The sequence below is a fragment of the Marmota marmota genome, unplaced genomic scaffold, assembly GCF_001458135.2.
Source record: "Marmota marmota marmota unplaced genomic scaffold, marMar, whole genome shotgun sequence".
Taxonomy (NCBI): domain Eukaryota; kingdom Metazoa; phylum Chordata; class Mammalia; order Rodentia; family Sciuridae; genus Marmota; species Marmota marmota.
This window is the reverse complement of record NW_025999842.1, coordinates 45195726-45217657: the sequence shown is the minus strand read 5'-3', so window position 1 is coordinate 45217657 and position 21932 is coordinate 45195726. Positions and strand designations below refer to the sequence as shown.

Here is a 21932-nt window from a genome sequence, read left to right as displayed (position 1 = left end):
TAGAAAATAAGAAAATAGTAGGGAAATATTATAGTGGTGCACTAGAGAATAAAAGTATCCAAGCAAAGAACATCTTTAGTTTTCTCTCCAAATTGATTCCCAGCCATCAAAAGAGAAACCTGCACAACTGTTTTATACAAGAAGCAACTAAAAAAATGCTTTTTTAATTTTTTTGATAGAAGTCCTTTTCTAAGTGTTTCACATAGTTTTGGAGTAATTGAGTTTAATTTTATATTCTTTCAAGTTAGAAAGTTCAACCCTTGTATTGAGCAATCTAGTTTTATGGGACTGAGTGTAGCCCAGCACATGCTTTTGCAGTTTAAAGATGATAAATATTGGAATGTGTCATCATGTGTAAGGATGCTTCTTCATTGACTTCTAAACACATACTATTCATAAATGCTGAACATTTATTGAATTGGTCATAAATGCTATTTGGTTGATGTGGCATAAAAGTACTGTTTTTCACATGTATTTGAAAATGCACTGAAGTCACTTAGTGAGAGATATAAATAACCTAGAGTCTAGTGATATCTTTCTTTTAATTGAGAAGTATAGAAGGCAAATTGCGGGGGGGGGGGGCTTGTTTGTGCTTAATAGTGTGAATTTAGGTATGAACTAAATTTAATTAGTTCCAGTGACATTTTTATTGAACTTTATTTAAAAATATTTTTTAGTTGTAGATAGACACAATATCTTTATTTTATTTATATATTTTTTATGTGGTGCTGAGGATCAAATCCAGTGCCTCACGCATGCAAGGCAAGCGCTTTACCACTGAGCTACAACCCCAGCCCTTTATTGAACTTTTAGTGATCATTTTTAGTTCATTTCATTTACTCTGCTTTTATCTTATCTAAACTTCTTACTAAGTACAAAGTTTATCTGATAACATAATATTAAAATCAATTTCTTTATAGGCCCAGTTCATGAAACTGTATATGATTTCTGGAGAATGATCTGGCAAGAGCAGTCTGCCTGCATTGTGATGGTTACAAACTTAGTTGAGGTTGGCCGGGTAAGAGAAAAGAAGATGTTTTTGTTATCATATTCACATGAATATAACTGAGAAGAAACACATGATATACTTAAAGATAATATGATCCAACAATGATTTTAAAAAATTCATAGGCACAGCAATTCGGTTAAGTGCTCTCCTAAATGGACCTTTATAATTATTTAATTTTTCATTGAGTAATAAAATATACTAAAATCAATTATATTATTAGGTATATATATTTATACATACACACACATATATGTGTGTGTGCATATATATATATGTGTGTGTGTATATATATATATATAAATTATATATATATAAATTTTTTTGTTGCCATTCCAAACTTTTTTAGGTATTGAACGTAGGGTACTAGACCACTGAGCCACATCCCCAGCCCTATTTTGTATTTTCGTTAGAAACAAGGTCTCATTAAGTTACTTAACACCTCGCTTTTGCTGAAGCTGGCTTTGAACTTGTGATCCTTCTGCCTCAGCCTCCTGAGCCACTGGGATTACAGGCGTGTGCCACTGCACCCAACAGACTTATATATTTTTAGGAGAGTGTGTAATGTCTTTCCAATTGTCATGTAACAATTTTTTTTTTATTTGTTTTTGTTTGGATACTGGGGATTGAACCCAGAGGTACTTAAATATTGAACTACATCTCCAATATTTTTTTTTTTTTGCGGGGGGGAGGATCTCACTAAGTTGTTTAGGGTCTTCTTAAATTGCTGAGACTGGCTTTGAACTTGTGATAATCTGGCCTCAACCTCCTGAGTCAGTGGGATTACAGCCTGTGTCACTGAGCCTGGTTATAGATTTGTTTTTATCTGTGTTTTAAGTGTGACCAAAAGAGCCATCCTTAATTAAATCATCTTGGCTCATGTGTATTATGTATTCAGGTACAACTAAGTATTCTTTTTGTCATTTAGGTTAAGTGCTATAAATATTGGCCTGATGATACTGAAGTTTATGGTGACTTCAAAGTTACCTGTGTAGAAATGGAACCACTTGCTGAATATGTAGTTCGGACATTCACCCTGGAAAGGGTAAGTATTATAAAATTCTATTTAAAAGGCACATATTGAAACTATACTTTATCTTAAAATCTGTCAGGTTTTCTTCTTTTTAAAATTTTTCTCACTGGTGCATTATAATTATACATAATAGAGGGATTTGTTATGCCGTATTTTTGCAAACACATGACATAATTTGATCAGGTTTTGTTTTGATGATAGCATGAGATCCATTCATTCATTCACTTTATGAGTATTTATTGGAGAACTTACCCTCTGCCAGGCATGATTCTAAACCTTGGGACAAATGTTAAAAACCTCTGTTCATTTGGAGTTTATCATCTATTGAGGGGAGAAAGGTGGTAAATATAAACAAATAATAGCATGAAAAGTGCTATGGTGAAAAATATGGTTGGGAATTTAGGGACTATTATTGAGATAGGGATGTTAGAAGGATGATTAGGAAAGGACTTGTTGAGAAAACAACAGGAGTTAGGACCCAGAGGAAGTGAGGGTGTGACAGGTTATGTGGGAAGCAACAGGGTTTCTGGTAGAGGTAAGTCATTTTTGTGACTTATATTTCTGTCACAAGGAGAAATCACCAGGAGGCCAGGGTGTTCTGAGGTGGGTAAGTGAAGAACAAAACAAGCATGAATTTGAAGAAATTATAGAGCCTGGTTTTTATGATGATTAGGATGATTTTAATTTGTACAAGGGAGTCAGACAGCCATTGGAGGGTCTTGAACCTGAGGGCAACATGATCTGACTTATTGATAAGGGGAACTGGATCAGGGAGGGTGGCATAATGGATCAGGGAGGGTGGTATAATGAACTTGAAACAGCACATAAAGCGGGCTTAGTTGCAGAAAAGCTTAACAAATATGACTACCCAGAAGAGTAAACTAATCTATATTAAAAATATTAAAAATTATACACACAGAAAAAAAAAACTGTGATTATCAGTATCCCTAATTCTTAGAGATTCTAGAATCTCTGAAGAAAGGCAACTACTAGTATGTCTATTAGAGAGATTTAACCTTTTATATGGTACCATTTTTGATTTTCAAATCAGCAAGATTTTTTTTTTTTTAAATGAGGAATAATGCTCACTGGTTGTTAGTGTTGGTAAGATATTTTCATATGTTGCTGATCACATTAAATGGCTTTAAAACCTCTGTAAATCAATAAAACAGTGTATTTTCAGAACTTTAAAATATTGATGTTGTTTGAGAAGCTTACCTTACATAAATTTACTCTTAGAAATTTCTTTATATACAATGACTTCATTTATAATTTTGGCAAATTATAGATAATCATATATGTCTAGCAATAATAGAGAAATAGTTAAATCATTATAGTCATATGATCTTCAACAATAATATTTGAAAGTAATTCTACCAACATTAAAAAAAATAGAGGAAATATCAAATGAAAGTAGCATTGTTAAGAACAGCATAATTATGATTATCCCAACTATAAAATATAAAGGAAAATTTCTTTGATGAATCAAGTAGGATGAAATAAGCAATGATTATAGGAGATTTCAAAAACAGAACCATTAAGCTTGATTTAATGAATAACTGGATCTCATTATTATATACAGAGAGAATATAGTGTATGTGTTCTCTTAAATTTATACAAGTCTAGTAAAAATCAATCGTGAATTTATTCATAAAGGAAACCTGAGTACATTTTAAAATTTTAGGTGTTTCTAAAATCTGATAGAAAGTAATAACAGATAACTGACCAATCACATTATAAATTACCTTCTTAGAAATCAATAAATCCTCTGGATAATCCTTGAATGAATGATTGCTGAAATTATATCAGCAGTTTATGTGAAAATTTACCTAAAGTTATCCTTAAGATAAATTTAGGTTCATGAACTATTTTAATTTAGAAGCATGTGAAAAAAAATCAGAAAACCAAAAAGAAAAAATCAATAGAATACAACAAAGCAAAATTAAATATAGGGGTTGGGACAGTGGCTCAGTGGTGAAGTGCTTGCCTAGCATGTGTGACGCACTGGGTTCAATCCTCAGTGCCACATAAAATAAAAGTATTGTGTCATCTATGACTAAAAAAAAAATTAAGAAAAAAATTAAATACAAAAAAGGAATACATGATAGAAAAAATAAGCTAAAAATCTAGTTTCTTGAAAACATCAATAAAGTAACGAAATCATTGTCAATTATAATTGGGAACAAATAAAATTCTCTAATATTCTATGAAGTATACTATATTAGAAAACAAGAAAGGCTGAGCACGGTGCACACCTGTAATCCCAGGGACCTGTGAGACTGAAGCAGGAAGATGAGAAGACTGAGGCCAGCCTGGACAAATTAGTGAGACCCTGTTTCAAACAAAAAATAAAAGGGGCTGGGGATGTGGCTCAGTGGACAGAGCCCCGCTTTAATCCAGAGTAACACATGCACATGTGCTCACGTGCATGCGCGCATATGCACACACAGGTATATATGAACATAAGGAAGATATAACTACAGTTATTTGTATTATTAAGAAAGTTATAAATAACATTGTATGTGAACTCAGATTTTAGTCTAGAGACACTAATTTCCTAGCAAATAATAATTGTAAAAAAAAAAAAAAATTGGCTCAAGAAGAGTTAGAAACCTGAACAGATGGTAGAAGAAAACAGAATAATTGTTAAATATACCATTAAAATTGCACAATGATTTTATAGTTGAGGTTTCTTTATCCTTTAAAAGAATAACCAATGTCTGTGTCATTCAAACTATTTTAGCCATAAAAAACAATTAAAGTCAAAAAAGAAACTTGAAAATCTAGCGTAACTGTTATAACAGAACTAGATAAAAACTGTACTTTCTCAAGCACACATTCTCTCTCTCTCTCTCTCTCTCTCTCTCTCCCCTCTGCTCTCTTTTTCTTTCTCTCTCTAGAATACACAAATTTTGCAGAACAATTTAACATAAAAAAATTTTGAAAATTTGAATCTAGCAGTGAATTAAGAAAATACAACCATACGATTTATCATGATTTTCCCCCAAGAATACTAGGATAATTCAACTGAGATAGAAAGTCTTGCAGATGTTTCATTATGTCAGTACTTAAAAGGAAGAAAATTATATGATTTTATTAGTAGATGAATGTATTTAATGTTATTTGAAAGACATTTGTAGTAATACTCTAATGAGGAAAATGAGGAGTTGTCTTAAAGTTGATAAAGGAAATTCAACAATAATTATTAGGGAACATGTTAAGGAGTGGAAAACTAAACACTATTAGTTTATTATAATAAACTGATGTAGGGAGTGTTATTGCTATTATTATTAGGAATATGATATGCATAATCATTCTCACTAGTATTCAATATTTTTTAGAAGTTTTAACCTTAACAATTAGAAAAAAAAAAACAAAAAACGCTTTTTTGCCAAGAAAGCTGGAGATAATATTTTTAAATGAAACAAATAAACATTAGTTGTTAAATTACTAATTCAACATTAATATTCATAAATTATAGCTCTTCTTTATATTAGCATAAACAGAAATCAACATTAAAATTCTTTCACAATAATAAAAATTATAAAATATCTTTGAATATGCTTAACAAGATACAACTCCTAATTGAATAAAACACAAAAGTGTATCAGAGGGCATAAAATAAGATGTGACTGAATGGAGACATGCATCTTGTCACAGAACATGGAAGTACTTGACATTCATATCACTCTACAGATTTAATACAATTATTGGATTTTTATTTTGAACTTTTGGGTTCTTATTTAGAATTGAAAAAGTGACTTGGGGGTTCATAGGGGGAATCATGTATTTGGTAAGTACTCAGGAAATTTTAAATAAAAATAACAATGGGGGGCTGGGGTTGTAGCACAGTGGTAAAGTCCTTGCCTAGCATGTACAAGGCACTAGGTTTGATCCCCAGCACTACATAATAAAATAAATAAACAAAATAAAGTTATTATGTCTATCTACAATTAAAAATATTTTTTAAAAAGAATAATAGGGGAGGTCCACCACCAGATAGAAACATTTACTTTAAAAAGGAAGTCTTGTACGTGTAGCAGAAGAAATGAAGCAAGTCCCATACAGCCACTCCAGTAAAAGTGTTAATACAGAGGAGATGAAATAATTGTCTAAAATCAAGTCTTAAAATAATTTATGGTCTTCATCTCTAAAGTTGACTTGAAATTAGCAAAGAAGGTGATTTTTTTCCATTTGTGTAGTTTTGTGATGACTATTATAAGCATTTGTTGCGCCCTGCTTTGTGTAGTATATTGTGATAGGAACTGGAATCACAAAGAATAATAAGACACAGTCTCCTAACTCCCAAGGTTTTGGTAATATCAGTTTATTCCTGATAGACTACAAAGATAATTTATCTTTTTCAATTTGGTTTATTAATTTCTTGTAATATTTTTACCTGTTCTGATTGAACAAGTGACATTGGGATCTTCCAATTCACAATCGAGTTAGAACTATAGAGATCACAGTTTCTTTTTCTTTCGCTATAAATGTGAGTTCTTAAAAATGAATTTTGAAGGGCTGGGATTGTGGCTCAGAGGTAGAGTGCTCACCTAGCATGTGCGAGGCCCTGAGTTCAATCCTCAGCACCACCTAAAAATAAGTAAATAAAATAAAGGTATTGTGTCCAACTATTTCAAAAAAATAAATATTAATTGTGCTATTTCACTTGTGCTCTCCAAGTTTTGCTATCCAATTCTCCATGCTTCTTTTAATAAGAATGAAGGAAGAGGTTTTAAAATGTACAGTTATAGGGTTCTTTTAAAGTAACCCCACAGGACAGATACAGTATATGCCTTGCTTCTTTGATTTTGCATTTCTGTTACTATCCATAGTACTCTAGGTGCTGAATTATTTCAGGGAGCTAAGGAAACTCATTTACCCATAGAACAATTTAGTGGTCTGTATACTTTTACAAACAAATCTAGAGTGCCACTGTGCTGGAAATCCCTCCAGGCTATGCTTCAAAACCATTTTCAACATGGATAAGCAAGGCATTAACATCTCTTCATGAGGCAAAATCTGGACCATTGCTTTTATACACCATTGGAGAACTCAGTTCATTGTGTCAATAGTGTAGCATTTAGGCTTTCGATTTCCTTCTTTTCCCCTAATAATTTTATGAGTTGTCATTCCCAGTAAGAAGCAAGCTGTCAAGATAAATAAAATTTTCCCAGACTTAACTGAGAAAACCTTCTAATGTTCTGTGGCAGTTAGCTGACAATAATGGTAAGCTCCTAAGCTAGTATCCTTTTGTAGAAAAGGCATCATCTTTACTAAATTTTTAATTGTTATCACTGTCAGTCAGTTCTAGTACCCATAATTATGTTTAATGGCTTCATTTTGGTCCTTTTGAAAACACTTCTTTCCATCTTTGCGCAGAGGGGATACAATGAAATTCGTGAAGTTAAACAGTTCCATTTCACGGGCTGGCCTGACCATGGAGTGCCATACCATGCTACCGGGCTTCTTTCTTTTATCCGGAGAGTCAAGTTATCCAACCCTCCTAGTGCAGGCCCCATTGTTGTTCACTGCAGGTGAGTGGTGGTCCAAATCATTAACTGTATGCAGTTAGCTGTTATTCAAGACAAGCCAGGCATGTTTGCATATGCCTATAATCCCAGCAGCCCAGGAGGCTGAGGCAGGAGGATCACAAGTTTGAAGCCAGCCTCATCAACTTAGCAAGGCCCTAAGCAACTTAATGAAACTCTGTCTCAAAACAAAAAAATAAAAAGGGCTAAGGATATGGCTCAGTGGTTTAGTGCCCCTGGGTTCAATTCATAATACAATATATATATATATATATATATATATTTTTTTTTTTTAAGACANNNTATATATATATATATATATATATATATATAAATAAATAATATATATCTCAAGGAAAGAAGGCAAGATTTTACGCACAAATACCAATGTGCGCTTTCAAAGTGCCAGCTTGCATGTATTGCAGATAATGTAAAATGCAATAAAAGAAAAGTTAACTTTAAGTAGGATATAAAACAGAAACTTGAGAAATACATACATTCATCCGAATGTGTGTAGTGTTATCCACAATTACCAGTGTGGAAACTGACTTTTAGTGGCAACATCTGTGTTTTTGATCTTTTTTTTTTTATCACTTTTGCAAATCCCATATTGTCTGGAATGGTAGGTTAAAATAGAGATTTCTTGCCAATCTAGTAAATTCCCACTAGAATCCCCAGCTTTTAAAACTAAATGTGAGACATACAGAGTTACTAAATGGCCTAAATTACAAGAATTTGTGCTGCAAAACAGAGATTTAATTTTTTTTTCAAAACAACATTCATCAGAGGACCTTGAAAAGTACATCAGTAAAATTCAGCAAATATATGCCCCCCAAATTAACATTATATCCAGACTCCTTCTGATTAGAAACCTCTCTTAAAATAAGCATTCTGAGACACTAAAAGCAAATTACATGGCCTCATATTGAGATGTGACCAGAAAAATAAGTACTGAATCAGAAAAGCTTTTCTAAATGCTACACACCATTCTCAAACAGTAGCCCTACAAGCTACATAATAGGTTGTACTAAAGCATTTCTTTTCTTTCTGAAAATCCAACCTATTCAGGATTTAAATGGCCTTGTACAAAAGTGGGGGAAAGCAACAGAGAATGAAACAAAAGTAAAGTATTCCATAAGGATCAGATACTATGTACCCTGGGAAAGGAACCTTCATTTCAGTCCTCCTCAAGAAATCTGATGTACTCCTCAATTACTTTCCTGTCTCAAACCCTGGGAACAGTGATTGAGAAGATGGTAAGGGGAAAAAAAAAAAACAGACAGAGAGACACACACAATAGCTTTTGCTTAAATTTCTAAACGAATAGTGAGTTTAAAAAGGAGGCCCAAACTAGATAACAAAGAAATAATGTTATTAGTCATCTAAGCATTTAGAAAATAAGATAAATAAGGTTTCAATTCAGGGATTTCTTTATTTATCATAGTGGTTTAGTTTCTCATAAATTGCTTATTTTGGAAGTGCTCCAGGAGTCTCAGATACTCTCTTGAAACAGAAATATCATCTGCCACTTAATACCATGCATCTCTGAATTTTTAACAAAAAAAGTTGAATATAAAGTGAGCCCCCCCCCCCTTAAAAAAATCTCCTTGATCTTGTTTGCTCCATTGACTTCTCTATGTAAAATTGGAGAAACATTCTCTGGGGTTAAGATAATCAAAATACATTAGGATTTAATTTTTTTAGTTACATACAATAAGATAGTGGTTATTGGGACCTGCTGATAATCAGTCTACATCTAACAATTAATTCAGATCATGATTCCAATATTGTTTCTCCTGTTGAGTCCTCTCTTCAATAGCCATCATTCTCTTCCCACCTGTCCCAGGAGCATTTCCTGTGGATTGTGGCTACTCAGGTTTCCCTCTGAAAGACTTTGGAACAAATGTGTTTTTTGCCCTAGTTTTTACAAGCATGTCTGTGAGATGCTGATCCTCATTCCCACATGGTTGTCCAGGGGACCCACAAAATGAATGTGAAATAATTTCCATTTGGAGTTAAAATTTATACCCTGAATCCACCAACTAATTGATCCTATGAGTTTGAAATTATATGTATTAAATCAATGTGAAATGAAGACTATGTGAGAAAAGTATGGAATTTGAACAATGCATTTTCATAATTTTCAATCGGGAAACATTTTAAAACTCTTGTTCCAATCTTCTGTTTATACCAAGCCAGATACTCGACATGAAGTTATCTGTGCATTAATAAGTTTTTAAACAGCGTGTACAAATTAAGCATCGCACACTGCATTAAATCAATTTGATTTAACCTCAAAGTGAAAAGATCTTTATTTAATGCCATAAAGATAAACATGTTTCTCACAATTTTTCAATTTCATGTTTTTCACAGTGCTGGGGCTGGACGAACTGGCTGTTACATTGTGATTGACATCATGCTGGACATGGCTGAAAGAGAGGGTGTTGTTGACATCTATAACTGTGTCAAAGCCTTAAGATCTCGTCGTATCAATATGGTCCAGACAGAGGTATATCAATTTATCTCTAGTGAACTTTTTTTTCTTTTCATCACCCATAAAACAAAATAGTAGTGTAGTAGGTTTTTTAAACAATTGATAATCAATGTTAGATCATCAAATCATATAGGAAATTTTTGGTACTGTAATATTTCCATAGAGAGAAAATTATCTGTATCATCTGGGAATGACCTGCTGGGAATCAGGCATCTACCTTTGACAGAAAAATGTTATTAAAATAGCATAAAATTTTCTTTTCCTTTCTTTTCATAGGAACAGTACATTTTTATTCATGATGCCATTTTAGAAGCCTGCTTATGTGGAGAAACTGCTATCCCTGTCTGTGAATTTAAAGCTGCATATTTTGATATGATTAGAATAGACTCTCAGACTAACTCTTCACATCTCAAAGATGAATTTCAGGTACGGACTATTTCTAAGGCCTCTTTTATGACTTGGTACAATTTGTTCTGGGCACTAATAGTTCTTTTAAGAAAGGTCTTTCAAGTCAAATTTATAACCTTTGACCCTATTTCAAGTATAATAAAATACCTGTCTCTTTCATTATACATATCATTGGAGTCACTTTTGTATTAATGAGCTCATTTCTCCTGTATCCTGAAGGGCAAATGAGTTCATACTCAGGGAAGAGAATGAGGACAAAATATTATAAAAGTCAAATTTGGTAATGATTTGTGTGTATTTATAACCTCTTTTTCTCCATGTAACTTTGTGGATCTTGACCTTCTTGCTATTAACCATGTGAAGAGATCAAGCACATTAAGAAAAATAGCCGAAGTTTGTACTAAACTTTCTCTAAATAGCCCCAAATTGTTTTACTGCCCTTAAAACATCCCTGAAGTTGGGTGAAAAATGAAGTCAAGGGTAAACTCTAGAAATTTAATCTCATGAATCTTAATTTAGCACTCTTCCCAATACTCACTGTGTCTTCAAATACCAAAATGTGATGGCAAATGTTAGTTTCCAACCCTGAAAGGTCATCATCAGCATCATGGACCACCCTGAGTGGATTTTCTTTGGTTAGGCAATGTATCTTACGGGTAGCTGTGTTGTTTAGCTTCACTTTCCTGTAAGAAGAAGCACACTGAAGACTCTGCATCTTATTTCTTTGCACTTCTCAGGCTTCATTAGCTTTAACTAAAAAGTCTATCAGCCTGTCATAGTGGCAACTACCATTACCCACACAAATCCTTCACTTTCTACTTGGCCTCCTAAATTCTTGATGGGTGGGTGTTATGCTATTAAATGGGTCACTGTCTTTTAACCTGGGTTCTCTTTTTCCTTTTAGACTCTGAATTCAGTCACCCCTCGACTACAAGCTGAAGACTGCAGTATAGCATGCCTGCCAAGGAACCATGACAAGAACCGTTTCATGGACATGCTGCCACCTGACAGATGTCTGCCTTTTTTAATTACAATTGATGGGGAGAGCAGTAACTACATCAATGCTGCTCTTATGGATGTAAGAGACTGCCTTCTTTGTTAGTGTAAAGTGCCATGAAAATCTACATAATACAACTGAACACTGGCTAGTTTTCTTGTCTAGGAATTTAAAATGGCTTAGAAAGAAAAATCGGAAACTTTGAAATACAAGTTTTTGGAGAGCTATTTTAGATTTTTCCTTACAGAAACTCTAAGTAGCTATACTTTTTGAAGTTTTATTGTAGATTTAGAGCTTGATTGTCAGTTATTATATAGGATAGACTGTAGGTTACATGTACCATCTTAATTATTTTCAAAAAAGAAAGTCATACCTAATCTGTTTTGAATATCATTAGGAATGAATGTTTTAAATGACAGAATGCCATATTGTACCAAATTTATATTAATTTGTAAATATTGGGGGACTTTAATCTGTGGCATTTAATATTCCAATAATTTATAGATAATTGTTTTATTTACCATTAGTTAATAGAGACTACTTAAAAATAACTAGGGAAGTATTAACCCAGGTTAATATGATGTTAATCCATCCTTTATCATGAAAGAGCTATCTTGTCTTATTCTAAGTTTTATCAAATGTGGGTACTCCAGCATATACTTGGTGTATTAGTAACCCATAAATAGAATGACATGGAAAGAGAGTTTTAAATGATTTGAAGCTACCTTACTTTAGGTAACCTGGGAAAAAGCAAGACTATCAAGGTTCAGGATCATTTTAAATAGCTTACCATCTTCATTTCTAGCTTTGACCCTTTTGACTACTAAATCATAGCAAGAAGAAATTTGAAGTCAGAGACCTTTCCTTTCTAACTATAATGAGGTTAAGTTTTTGCTCCTCTTGTGTTTTCTAGAATTACCATCTGTAAATTAGCAGCCTTGTATGGAGTAGAAACTTGGAATAGCCCACATTCTACTCCCAAGACCAGTCTTATCCAGTGACTTGCTCTTATCTGTGCTACAGAGAAAAATAATCCAGAGATAAGCTCAAATAGAAAGCTCTCATCCTTATTGTACCTCGCATCTTGCCGGTGGTTTAAATTAATACATAGAAAAATATATTTCTATTTTAGTATAGATTATGAATCTGAAGAAAACCAGATTTCCCAGACCAGATAGACATTGCCTTGACTATCCCCTCCTCTGGGAAAAGATAATATGTTGAGTCCTAATCAAAGGGCACTTAGTAAACAAGATGCCATCACACCCTTGACTGGGGCCAAGAAGTGTTAACTCTCTGTCACTTGAGAATTTTAAATGATTGAAACTGTCATTCCAAACACCGATGTTCACTGATGTTCATGGCCCAGGCACCATAGAAAATGAATTGCCTATTGCAAAATATGCTGTGGATACCCATATAATATAAAAACATGAAAGTTGGAGATACCTGTGTTTGTTATTATTTGAAGAGGAGGGGAGTCAAACAGTTTTATTTATACACACACACATTCTCACAGGAGATTGACAGACAAACATACTGGGGAATTTGTGCTTACTTTGCCTTCAGTCTTTCAGAGACTCACTTACCTGTGGGAAATTGAAACAGCCCAGCAAATGGAAGATCTTTATCTCAATCTTTAGTTTCATCTTTTGTATGTGTACCATATTTATGTTTCTCAGTGAAGTAAAAATTCAGTTCTTGACTTGAATTGTTTTGGAGCCATCAATGTTTTCCCACCAAATTGATGCATTACTAGTTCCAGTGAATTCCAGTGACCCCCATGGCTTAGGCAGCACTCTGCCTCCATCTCTATGTATAGCCAGCACCTCTACTGTTCCTACATTGAAGTGTGTTGAATCTGGACAACCTATCTGATCATGCATTTTGAGTTATTATATTTTCTACCTCCTTTCTTCACAGAGCTACAGGCAACCAGCTGCTTTCATCGTCACACAATACCCACTGCCAAACACTGTGAAAGACTTCTGGAGATTAGTGTACGATTATGGCTGTACTTCCATTGTGATGCTAAATGAAGTCGACTTGTCCCAGGTTAATAGCCATGGATTGCTTTATTTATTTGTTTATAATTTAAGTAGTAATAAAATGCTAGTTTTTGCTGTATAGTACTCTAATTAGAAAAAATAATGTGCCTTTCTTTTTCTTTCAAAACATTTATCACCTAGGGCTGCCCCCAGTACTGGCCAGAAGAAGGGATGCTACGATACGGCCCTATTCAAGTGGAATGTATGTCTTGTTCAATGGACTGTGATGTGATCAACCGGATATTTAGGATATGTAATTTAACAAGAGTAAGTCTTTGTTGGGTCATTCTAATGAGGCTGATTCAGAGCAAGCAGATCACGATCATGATGGGCTAGAATTCAATTCAGACAATAGAGAGTGAAGAATTCATAAACACTACATGATCTATCTCAAAGCTAGTAAACATCTTATACTTCAATACAAGGAAAAAGACATTTCAAATGCAAGAAATTAGAAATTTGAGCTATATTTATGGGTCACTTACTAGACTAAATATCCCATGGTGATCTAGACTCAGGTGCAGTGGTTCAATCACGAATCGGGCCTGATGGCCTCTGTCTGGTTCCTGTGAAGGATGACTGTATTTCTTATTAGTACTGACACTCAACAGAGGCCTGTGATTAAAAAATAAGAACATAATAGTGATGATGATGACAGAGAAGCTTTAGCCCAGAATGAGGGGATATATCAGATCAGCCTGTAGGAAAGACCAGTGTCATTGTTCCAAGACCTGGGCATGAGAGAGAGATCCAGGACCAAAAGAGGAGATAAATCACAGCCATCACCTATTCTCTTCCAACACGCAACCTCATCTTTCTCTTAATGGCCTGATGTCCAGTTCTGTCCAGATGTAAAAGGAGAGAGCCAGCTGATACCACTGTGCCTTTTCCCAGCTGCTAAGTACTAGTTGTTTCCCTCAGAAATCTTTTCCCTGACTGTTCATATGCTTTGCTCTAATGACAAGTTTGAGTATCTTGCCAAAAAAAAAAAAGTACTTATAATAAATACTGTTTTATGTAATCAGATAGCAAACAGTATGTGAAAAGAAAAATTAGTAGCCTCCATAGAACTGTGCTTTTTAAAAGGGAAATTGCTATGTTTTCTTTAAAGTTCCAGCTTTATGTATGTGTATTATTTTAAGTGTGTGATTAGTATTGTCTTGTTTCAGTGTTTCTCATATCCAAATGACTATATGTGTGTCGTGTTAATTAGTCTATACGTATATAACTATGAGCAAGGGATAAAATCATATCCAATTCTATTGCTCATTTCAGTAGGGAAAAAAGGATAACTTCAATCATGTCATAATATTCATGCATATCTTAGATGTTAATTTAAATGGAATCTCATTATGTCTGCACATCTGTTACATTATGGTTCTAGTAATATTTTAGCTGAGAAATTGTAGCTGCTAAACGAAGAAAGTAAAACTCATCTGTGAATTGAGATGTTTGTATAAAAATTTTTCCAGGAGCAAGACCTGAAATCTGTATTACTTTTTATAAGCGTATATATTTATTTGTTTTTATTTATCTTCCTCTATATTTGATGTTCTGGTACTTTTTTTCCCCCCCCTCTGGTGCATTTTGTCCCCAGTTTGATTATTTAGTATTATTCACTTCATCAAACTTTTAGTATGCACAAATAACAATTCGGGTATTGTAGAAGTTGCATAAGCCCTTATGATGTGGAACTTAGGATCTGATGCCCTATAATACTGATTACTCACTGTGTTGCATAGTGTTCCTTATAGTTCCTATCAAGAGTTTAAGGTTTTGATTCCTTTCAACAGCATTATTATTTAAAAAGTATTATGTGTACTTCTTGTGATAGAATTTAGGAAGAAAAGAAAGATGTCTGTATCTGTAAGGAATTTATATTTTGCCAAGGAGATAAGAATTCAGCAACTAATTGTATAATCATGTATATACTAATATGATTTACATATGCTAGGGATTAAAAGCCCAAAATAAAGACTGTTTCACTGGATGTTCAGACACAAGCAGAGTGATCAAAGAATACCTTTCTAAGACTGAGGTATTTTAAGCCAAAAATTAAGAACCGATAGGAGTTATTCAGAGTGAGGTAACCACATAGTTTGTTGTTGTTGTTATTTTGTGTACAAGTGTTTGAACCCAGGAGCACTTAACCACTGAGCCACATCCCAGCCCTTTTATTTTTTTATTTATCTTTATTTTTTTAATTTATCTTTATTTATTTTGGGACAGAGTCTTGATAAGTTACTGAGGGCCTCAATAAGTTGCTGAGGCTGGTAATCAACCATCTTTGCTTGCCCAACATGGAGAGCTTTCCCAGGAAAACTGAGTTTGAAATGTTCCCACAAAACCTATTTCATATTGGTCACTCTTCTTGGGATTGAAAAAGGCAAGCAAGAAGGAAGTTTTCTAGATGAAAGAGACAGTTTCCAAAATCCCCCAGGCAAGAAGTGACTTGATAAATAGATTAAAGAGGTCAAAATGTCTAAAACTTGAATACCATGTTAGATTAAAAAGAAATTTGGAGAAGGAAGTGAGCCAGATTATATAAGAACTTTTAAATTATAGCAGAGATTTGGATTTTATGCTAAGATCATTTGAAAGCCATTAAAGCAGGGAATGACAAGAACATTTTTGTATTCAAAATAATCATGATGCCTGTACTAACAAAGGGTTGGAGGGAGATCAAATTTCATTCAGGGGGATCAACTAGGAGATAATTGTCACAATTGTAATTGGCAGTGGCCTAAAGAGGAGATAAATTTGCAAGTTATTTAGGAAGCATAAAGATAGGGATCATCACTGAATTTGGAGTGTGAGGATAAAGCAGGTATAGACAAAGATTCTCATGTTTTTTGATGCTGTAACTTGGAATGTCTCCATATGGGCATGTACATACTGGGACTTGCATCAAGTAGGCTCAATCCAATGTAAATTTCATTTGTATTGTTAATTGTATATACTTTTATTTTTTCCCTAAGTTCTAGTCTCAATTCACATAAAAATCCATTTCCCTCTACAGCCACAGGAAGGTTATCTGATGGTACAGCAGTTCCAGTATCTAGGTTGGGCTTCTCATCGAGAAGTGCCTGGCTCCAAACGATCATTTTTGAAGCTGATTCTGCAGGTGGAAAAATGGCAGGAAGAATGTGAGGAGGGGGAAGGCCGGACGATCATCCACTGCTTGTGAGTGGGGCAGGTTGGCCCAGCCAGTCAGGGAGGCTTTGGTGGGCATTTCCTCATTAGCCTTTGAAATTTTTATGTCAAAGAATTCTCAACTGAAATCTTAACAGACCTCCCATATATATTTATATTTTTAAATAGAGCTTCTGCCTTATGATATTATAATTAAGTACTAATTTTAATTTTTCTATTTTCTAAATATTGATTATTTTATAGTTGTTCATCTAATTGAAACTCTTTGGAACACTGTTCTGAACAACTTCTCTGATTTACACATTACAAATATGTCAGAATCTCAAGGAATCTGAGTTTCAGTTCTCAGTGCCTATAGCATATTCCTAAGTGCAAGCTATTGAGCTCCCCCATCCTCAAGCTTCCTCCTCTCTGCCCTGTACACATATATGCATGCATATAAAGCAAAACAAAGACACGAATGAAAAAAATGTTGAAGACAATTCTTTGTATGACATGTGGTTCCCCAAACCTGATAAAATACCTTTGCACTCTCTGTTTCAGAAATGGTGGCGGTCGAAGTGGTATGTTCTGTGCCATTGGCATCGTTGTTGAAATGGTGAAACGGCAAAATGTTGTTGATGTTTTCCATGCAGTAAAGACACTGAGGAACAGCAAGCCAAACATGGTGGAAGCCCCAGTAAGTCACAGTCTTGGACATAGAAGGGGTCTTAGAGGTTATATAGTCATATACCTACTTATCAATTGATTTAATGCACTTGAAGAAGCTGATATGAAAATGCAAGGACTTTCCTGCCTAATTGATAGATTGTGAAGTATCTTCCTCTGCCTACATAAATTAGTGAACATCACATAAAGTATTAATGATAAAGGAAATTAATTTGGGGGAATGTATAGGACTTTTTTTTCTATTATAGCCAACAAATATTTGCTGTAATAAACCTTGCTGAATGGTTCTAAAAAAATCCTTCTATGTTGGCTGTTTCTCACTTATTTTTATTTCTTAAAGCTTATTGAGTTAACTGGGTAAACATGTATCTGAGGTCATACTCAGGTTAACTCAGTACCTTAGACACCCAGTGTTTTTAAAAGGCAGAGAAATTTATTTTAGTCTGTATTCACAATTATTCTTTTCCTGATCAAATTATAAATTGTTAAGCTATCATTATGCACAGTTTTCAGCTTTTACAACAATAGAGTACCGTTCATATGATATTCTATGAGTTTGGGCCCATAAAACCAGAACACAGCTTGCAGAATATGAGCTAATAGGTATATATGGGAAATTTCACCTGGGTGAGGCTGTATGTGGAGTAAGAAAGAAGGTTCTTACCTCTCTAACATATTTTACTTCTAAAGAGAGCTATCTGTGGGTTACACATATGTACATAATGGGATTAGGTTAGGAGCAGCTGTGTAGTTTATGCTCACAGAAAAGTAAACCAGAAAAACCAAGGCATCATTGTTCTTGCCCTACATTTATCAAGATGATCAGATAACTAAAATGAGCAATTCAATAAGCCTTAAACTATTTTCACCACTTCCTGCTCCTGGATTGTTCACACAACATGTGCATTGCTTCCTGAGACAAAATCTGAAGACTAAGGTTTATGCTCTTTCACTTTTACAAGTGGTAGCAGATTTCTACCCTTTCTAAAGACCCCTTCTGACTCCTCTGCTCCGTGTTGGACAAGATGGTGTTGGTTTTGTCTGAGGTGCTAACAACTGAGGAGAGAGAGGGTAGATTTGAAGGATTTTTAAGGCAGAACTTGCAGATCTTCTTACAAAATGGATAGATAATAGTTATGCCCTTAAACTCTATTGTTTGAAGGTTTGTAATCTGTAAAATTTAACCTAAGCTTCCCTCACAAGGATTCAGTCATCTTAAAATCATCCTGGGGTTCACTCCTAGTTTCAGAATTCAACTTTTAGCTTGAAATTTAAGGTTGATATCTCAGCTTTTTTTTTTTTTTAATTAAGATCCTGTAGTTTAACTCTGCCATTGTAGAACATTCCAATGTGTTACTGTTTTCTTTTACATTCCTGCCCCCATGAATCCTGTCCAAACATCAAGATTAATGATTAGTTCATTGTTCTGTGGGGTTTTCCTGAATTTGGTACAAACATTTAGGTTGTAAACAAAATTGATGGAGACTATTTTTAAAAGACACAACTTTCTAAGCATTTTTTGGGTCTTTGTATGTACTTACCATAGCACTAGGCTATTTTAAATCATATTCACCTTGATGATTAGTATAAAATGATTAACTCCTCTTGGGAAAAATTTTTTAACCAGTTTCATTGTTAAAGACACCAAGAAGTTCTGTTTAGAAGTAATGCATATTTTAGATAGATAGTACTAAAGTTCAGTACTAAAGTACTATAGTTCAGCCTGAAGTTTTACCTGCTTGGACAAAATTGGGAAGTTCAAAATGAGTTACATATTATAAGTCAGGATTTATAATATGGTCTCTAAATTTTCAAAATCCTTGATAATTGTTCAAGTCCATGGATAAGTTTAAAGGAAAGATGATTTTAACTCAAACTTTTTGGCAACCAAGTTGTCTTAGAGTTTGCAGAAGCAAATTGTTAGATATAAATAAAATTAAAATTTTTAAGAATTACTATTTTATTTAAGAAATATTTTTGTAAAATTTGCTTAAATTATACTCTGAAGGATCATGAACTATGACAAATCTAAAAACCTGAAATTTCAAAAGGCAGTTTAAAACAACTGTCTACTTTTCTCCCCCTTTCTTTCCCTTCCCCACCTCTCTCCTAAGACAATAATATAAAATATGGAGAAAAGTATTTGCACACTTTGTAAGCAATATAAAACAGAGAAAACAGTAAAAAGCAACTTAATAGTGAAACAATCAATATGATAGATTTTTATGTAATGTTAGAGATATTAAGTAGCATGGGAAAAACTTCATAACATTGTTACATAAAAGACAATAAAATATAAAATCCTATACCAAAATATGTAATTATATTCATTCTGAGATAATGCAGGCTGAAACAAAGTAAGGCAATATTTAAACAGTTGGTTCTTATGGTTGGTTGAATTATATCTCTTTTTCTGATTCTTTATATTTTTATGTGCTGAGAAAATTTTCTGTAATGATGAAGTATTACTACTATAATCATATTAAAAATCTGGACATTTAAGAATTTTTTGATAGAAAATATATCAAATTTTTGATAGAGAAAGATAAAATGTCTTTTAACATCATTTCTCTTTTTTTTAAGCAGGTGTCATTTGACTCAAGTATAAAATATGTATGCCTAGATTCCACCTTGTATATATAAAAATAATTTGAAATTCTTTAATAATCTAAATTGGATTTCAAGTACTCAGTTGTTAGCTATTATTCACCATTCACCTTTTTAAAACTTCTCTCAACCCTTTTGTCTTAATGTTTTTAGGAGCAGTACCGTTTCTGCTATGATGTAGCTTTGGAGTACCTGGAAACATCTTAGTTGGGTGAGACCTTTTACAGTGCATCCAACCAGAAACCCATTCACCTGTTGAGCCAGCAACTGTTGTACCTGTTACACCTGTGCAGAAAGATTTTAATGTGGGGGGTGGGAGGATTTTACATTTGAGAGGTAAAAGTATTTTTCTTATGAAGTTGTGTATCTTAATAAAAAGGACTTGATTAGTTTCTATTACTGTATTAAAGTGTCCACATTTAGTGCCACATAAATTATATTTAATAAGAACCAGATTCAAATGAGAACTTATCAGTGTTTGTACAGTGAATATGCAGCCTTTTCTCCTCGTTTCAGTCAAACAGCCACCACATGTTGCATGAATTCGTACTTTCTATGTGGCATTTCTCTCCCTTTTTAAAGGAAAAGCTGTTGAATAGTTAAAGAAAGAAGAAAAAAAAGCTGTGCAAATTCACAGTAACTTTCATTTTTTATATGTTCCAAGTGTAGCAGATCTCTATATAAATATATAAATATATATAACTGGCTTATTTTCTTTTAATGTGCAATGATGGCTGGATCATTTAAAGTTCTTTTTAGAAAATAACATAAGCCAAAGACTCAAGTGTAAATATGTCTATATGGAGAAAGCACATTATATTTATTGGTTACTTACATTCCTTTTTTGATGGCTAAGATACTACCACCACACAATCATTTTTGTTTCCGAAGAAAGCTTTTTCTTTAGCTAAAATCAACTGTAAACGATTTTTGTAGATTATTTTTTGTATGTTTTAGTGTAAGTAGAGGATAAACTTTTTATTCATAAACCAGGAAGCAATGTTCTTTATAGTGATTCTCTTGTGTACATGCTTGTGAATTAAATTTATGTGAAACATCTTGGCAATTGTCTTTTAATAGAGGACCAAATTAAAACGTTTTGCTGAAAATGTATAGTTTTTCACAATTTCATTAGGTAAACAATGGTTTGGTGATCATATACGAGAAATACACACATTAAAAGGCCTTTCTGGTGACTTGCACAATGTTGAACATAGCCTGTAAGCATTGTTTAAATTTTTAAGGAATCAATCTTTTCAGCCTGTGGCCAAGCACTGGTTGAGAACATAAGATGGCAACATTTATGCTTTCAGGGTCAAGTTTTAGCAAACTGTAAACTGTCAAGGTGATGAAATGTTTCTTTTGATGTTTAACTGCACATGCTTTGGGTTCTGACCGTAGAAAATGTAAACGAATCAATGCCAGATTCCTGTTTTGAGCGTTAACACAGGATACTCAAGTGAACCTTTCTAAATGTGGTCTTGTTCACATGCTCCTTGTGGCTGTAACTTCACATCATCGGCTTGCAGTTTGTTACTGACTACAGCATTCCAGTGTCCTCTTTCTAGATTGCCAGTTCATGACATGGTGCTTATAGAGATTTAATTAAAGAGTGAAATAAAGTTTTTATAATTACAACAGTTATTGTTTGCACATGATTTTTCTCCTTTTAATTTTCTTCTTTCACTTCCAAGAAAAGAGCATATTCCTACACTCACTGATACAAGTAAGGCTCAAAAATTTCATTAAAAGAATAACTAATATCCAAACACTAACAATAGTTTGTTTTAGTTTTATTCCCTACATTGAATGCTAAAATGACCAAGTGAATGGAGGAAGGAACAGCCAGAGTATTGACATCCTTTTTTTTATTATTATTATTTCTGTATTTATATGTCACTATTCATTTATTTAACACACTTTTTTACTTTATAACAAACTTGAGAACTAGTTTCTCTTCTACATTTTATCAATGGATGAAATTGA

General features: G+C 33.5%; 1 protein-coding gene across 19 annotated transcripts in view; it reads left to right on the top strand.

Moving 5' to 3' along the window:
- Window positions 1-21584, top strand: part of Ptprk (protein tyrosine phosphatase receptor type K) — a 536216-nt gene extending 514632 nt beyond the window's left edge. For all 19 annotated transcript variants that reach the window (XM_048798085.1, XM_048798091.1, XM_048798079.1 and 16 more), the window contains 11 exons: window positions 921-1018; window positions 1935-2051; window positions 7422-7576; window positions 9944-10079; window positions 10341-10490; window positions 11377-11550; window positions 13393-13524; window positions 13659-13784; window positions 16537-16700; window positions 17214-17349; window positions 20100-21584. In XM_048798085.1, the coding sequence (XP_048654042.1) occupies window positions 921-1018; window positions 1935-2051; window positions 7422-7576; window positions 9944-10079; window positions 10341-10490; window positions 11377-11550; window positions 13393-13524; window positions 13659-13784; window positions 16537-16700; window positions 17214-17349; window positions 20100-20153 (1442 nt within the window). In that variant the 3' untranslated portion in view covers window positions 20154-21584. The remainder of the gene's footprint in view (window positions 1-920; window positions 1019-1934; window positions 2052-7421; window positions 7577-9943; window positions 10080-10340; window positions 10491-11376; window positions 11551-13392; window positions 13525-13658; window positions 13785-16536; window positions 16701-17213; window positions 17350-20099) is intronic.
- Window positions 21585-21932: the final 348 nt, after the last annotated feature.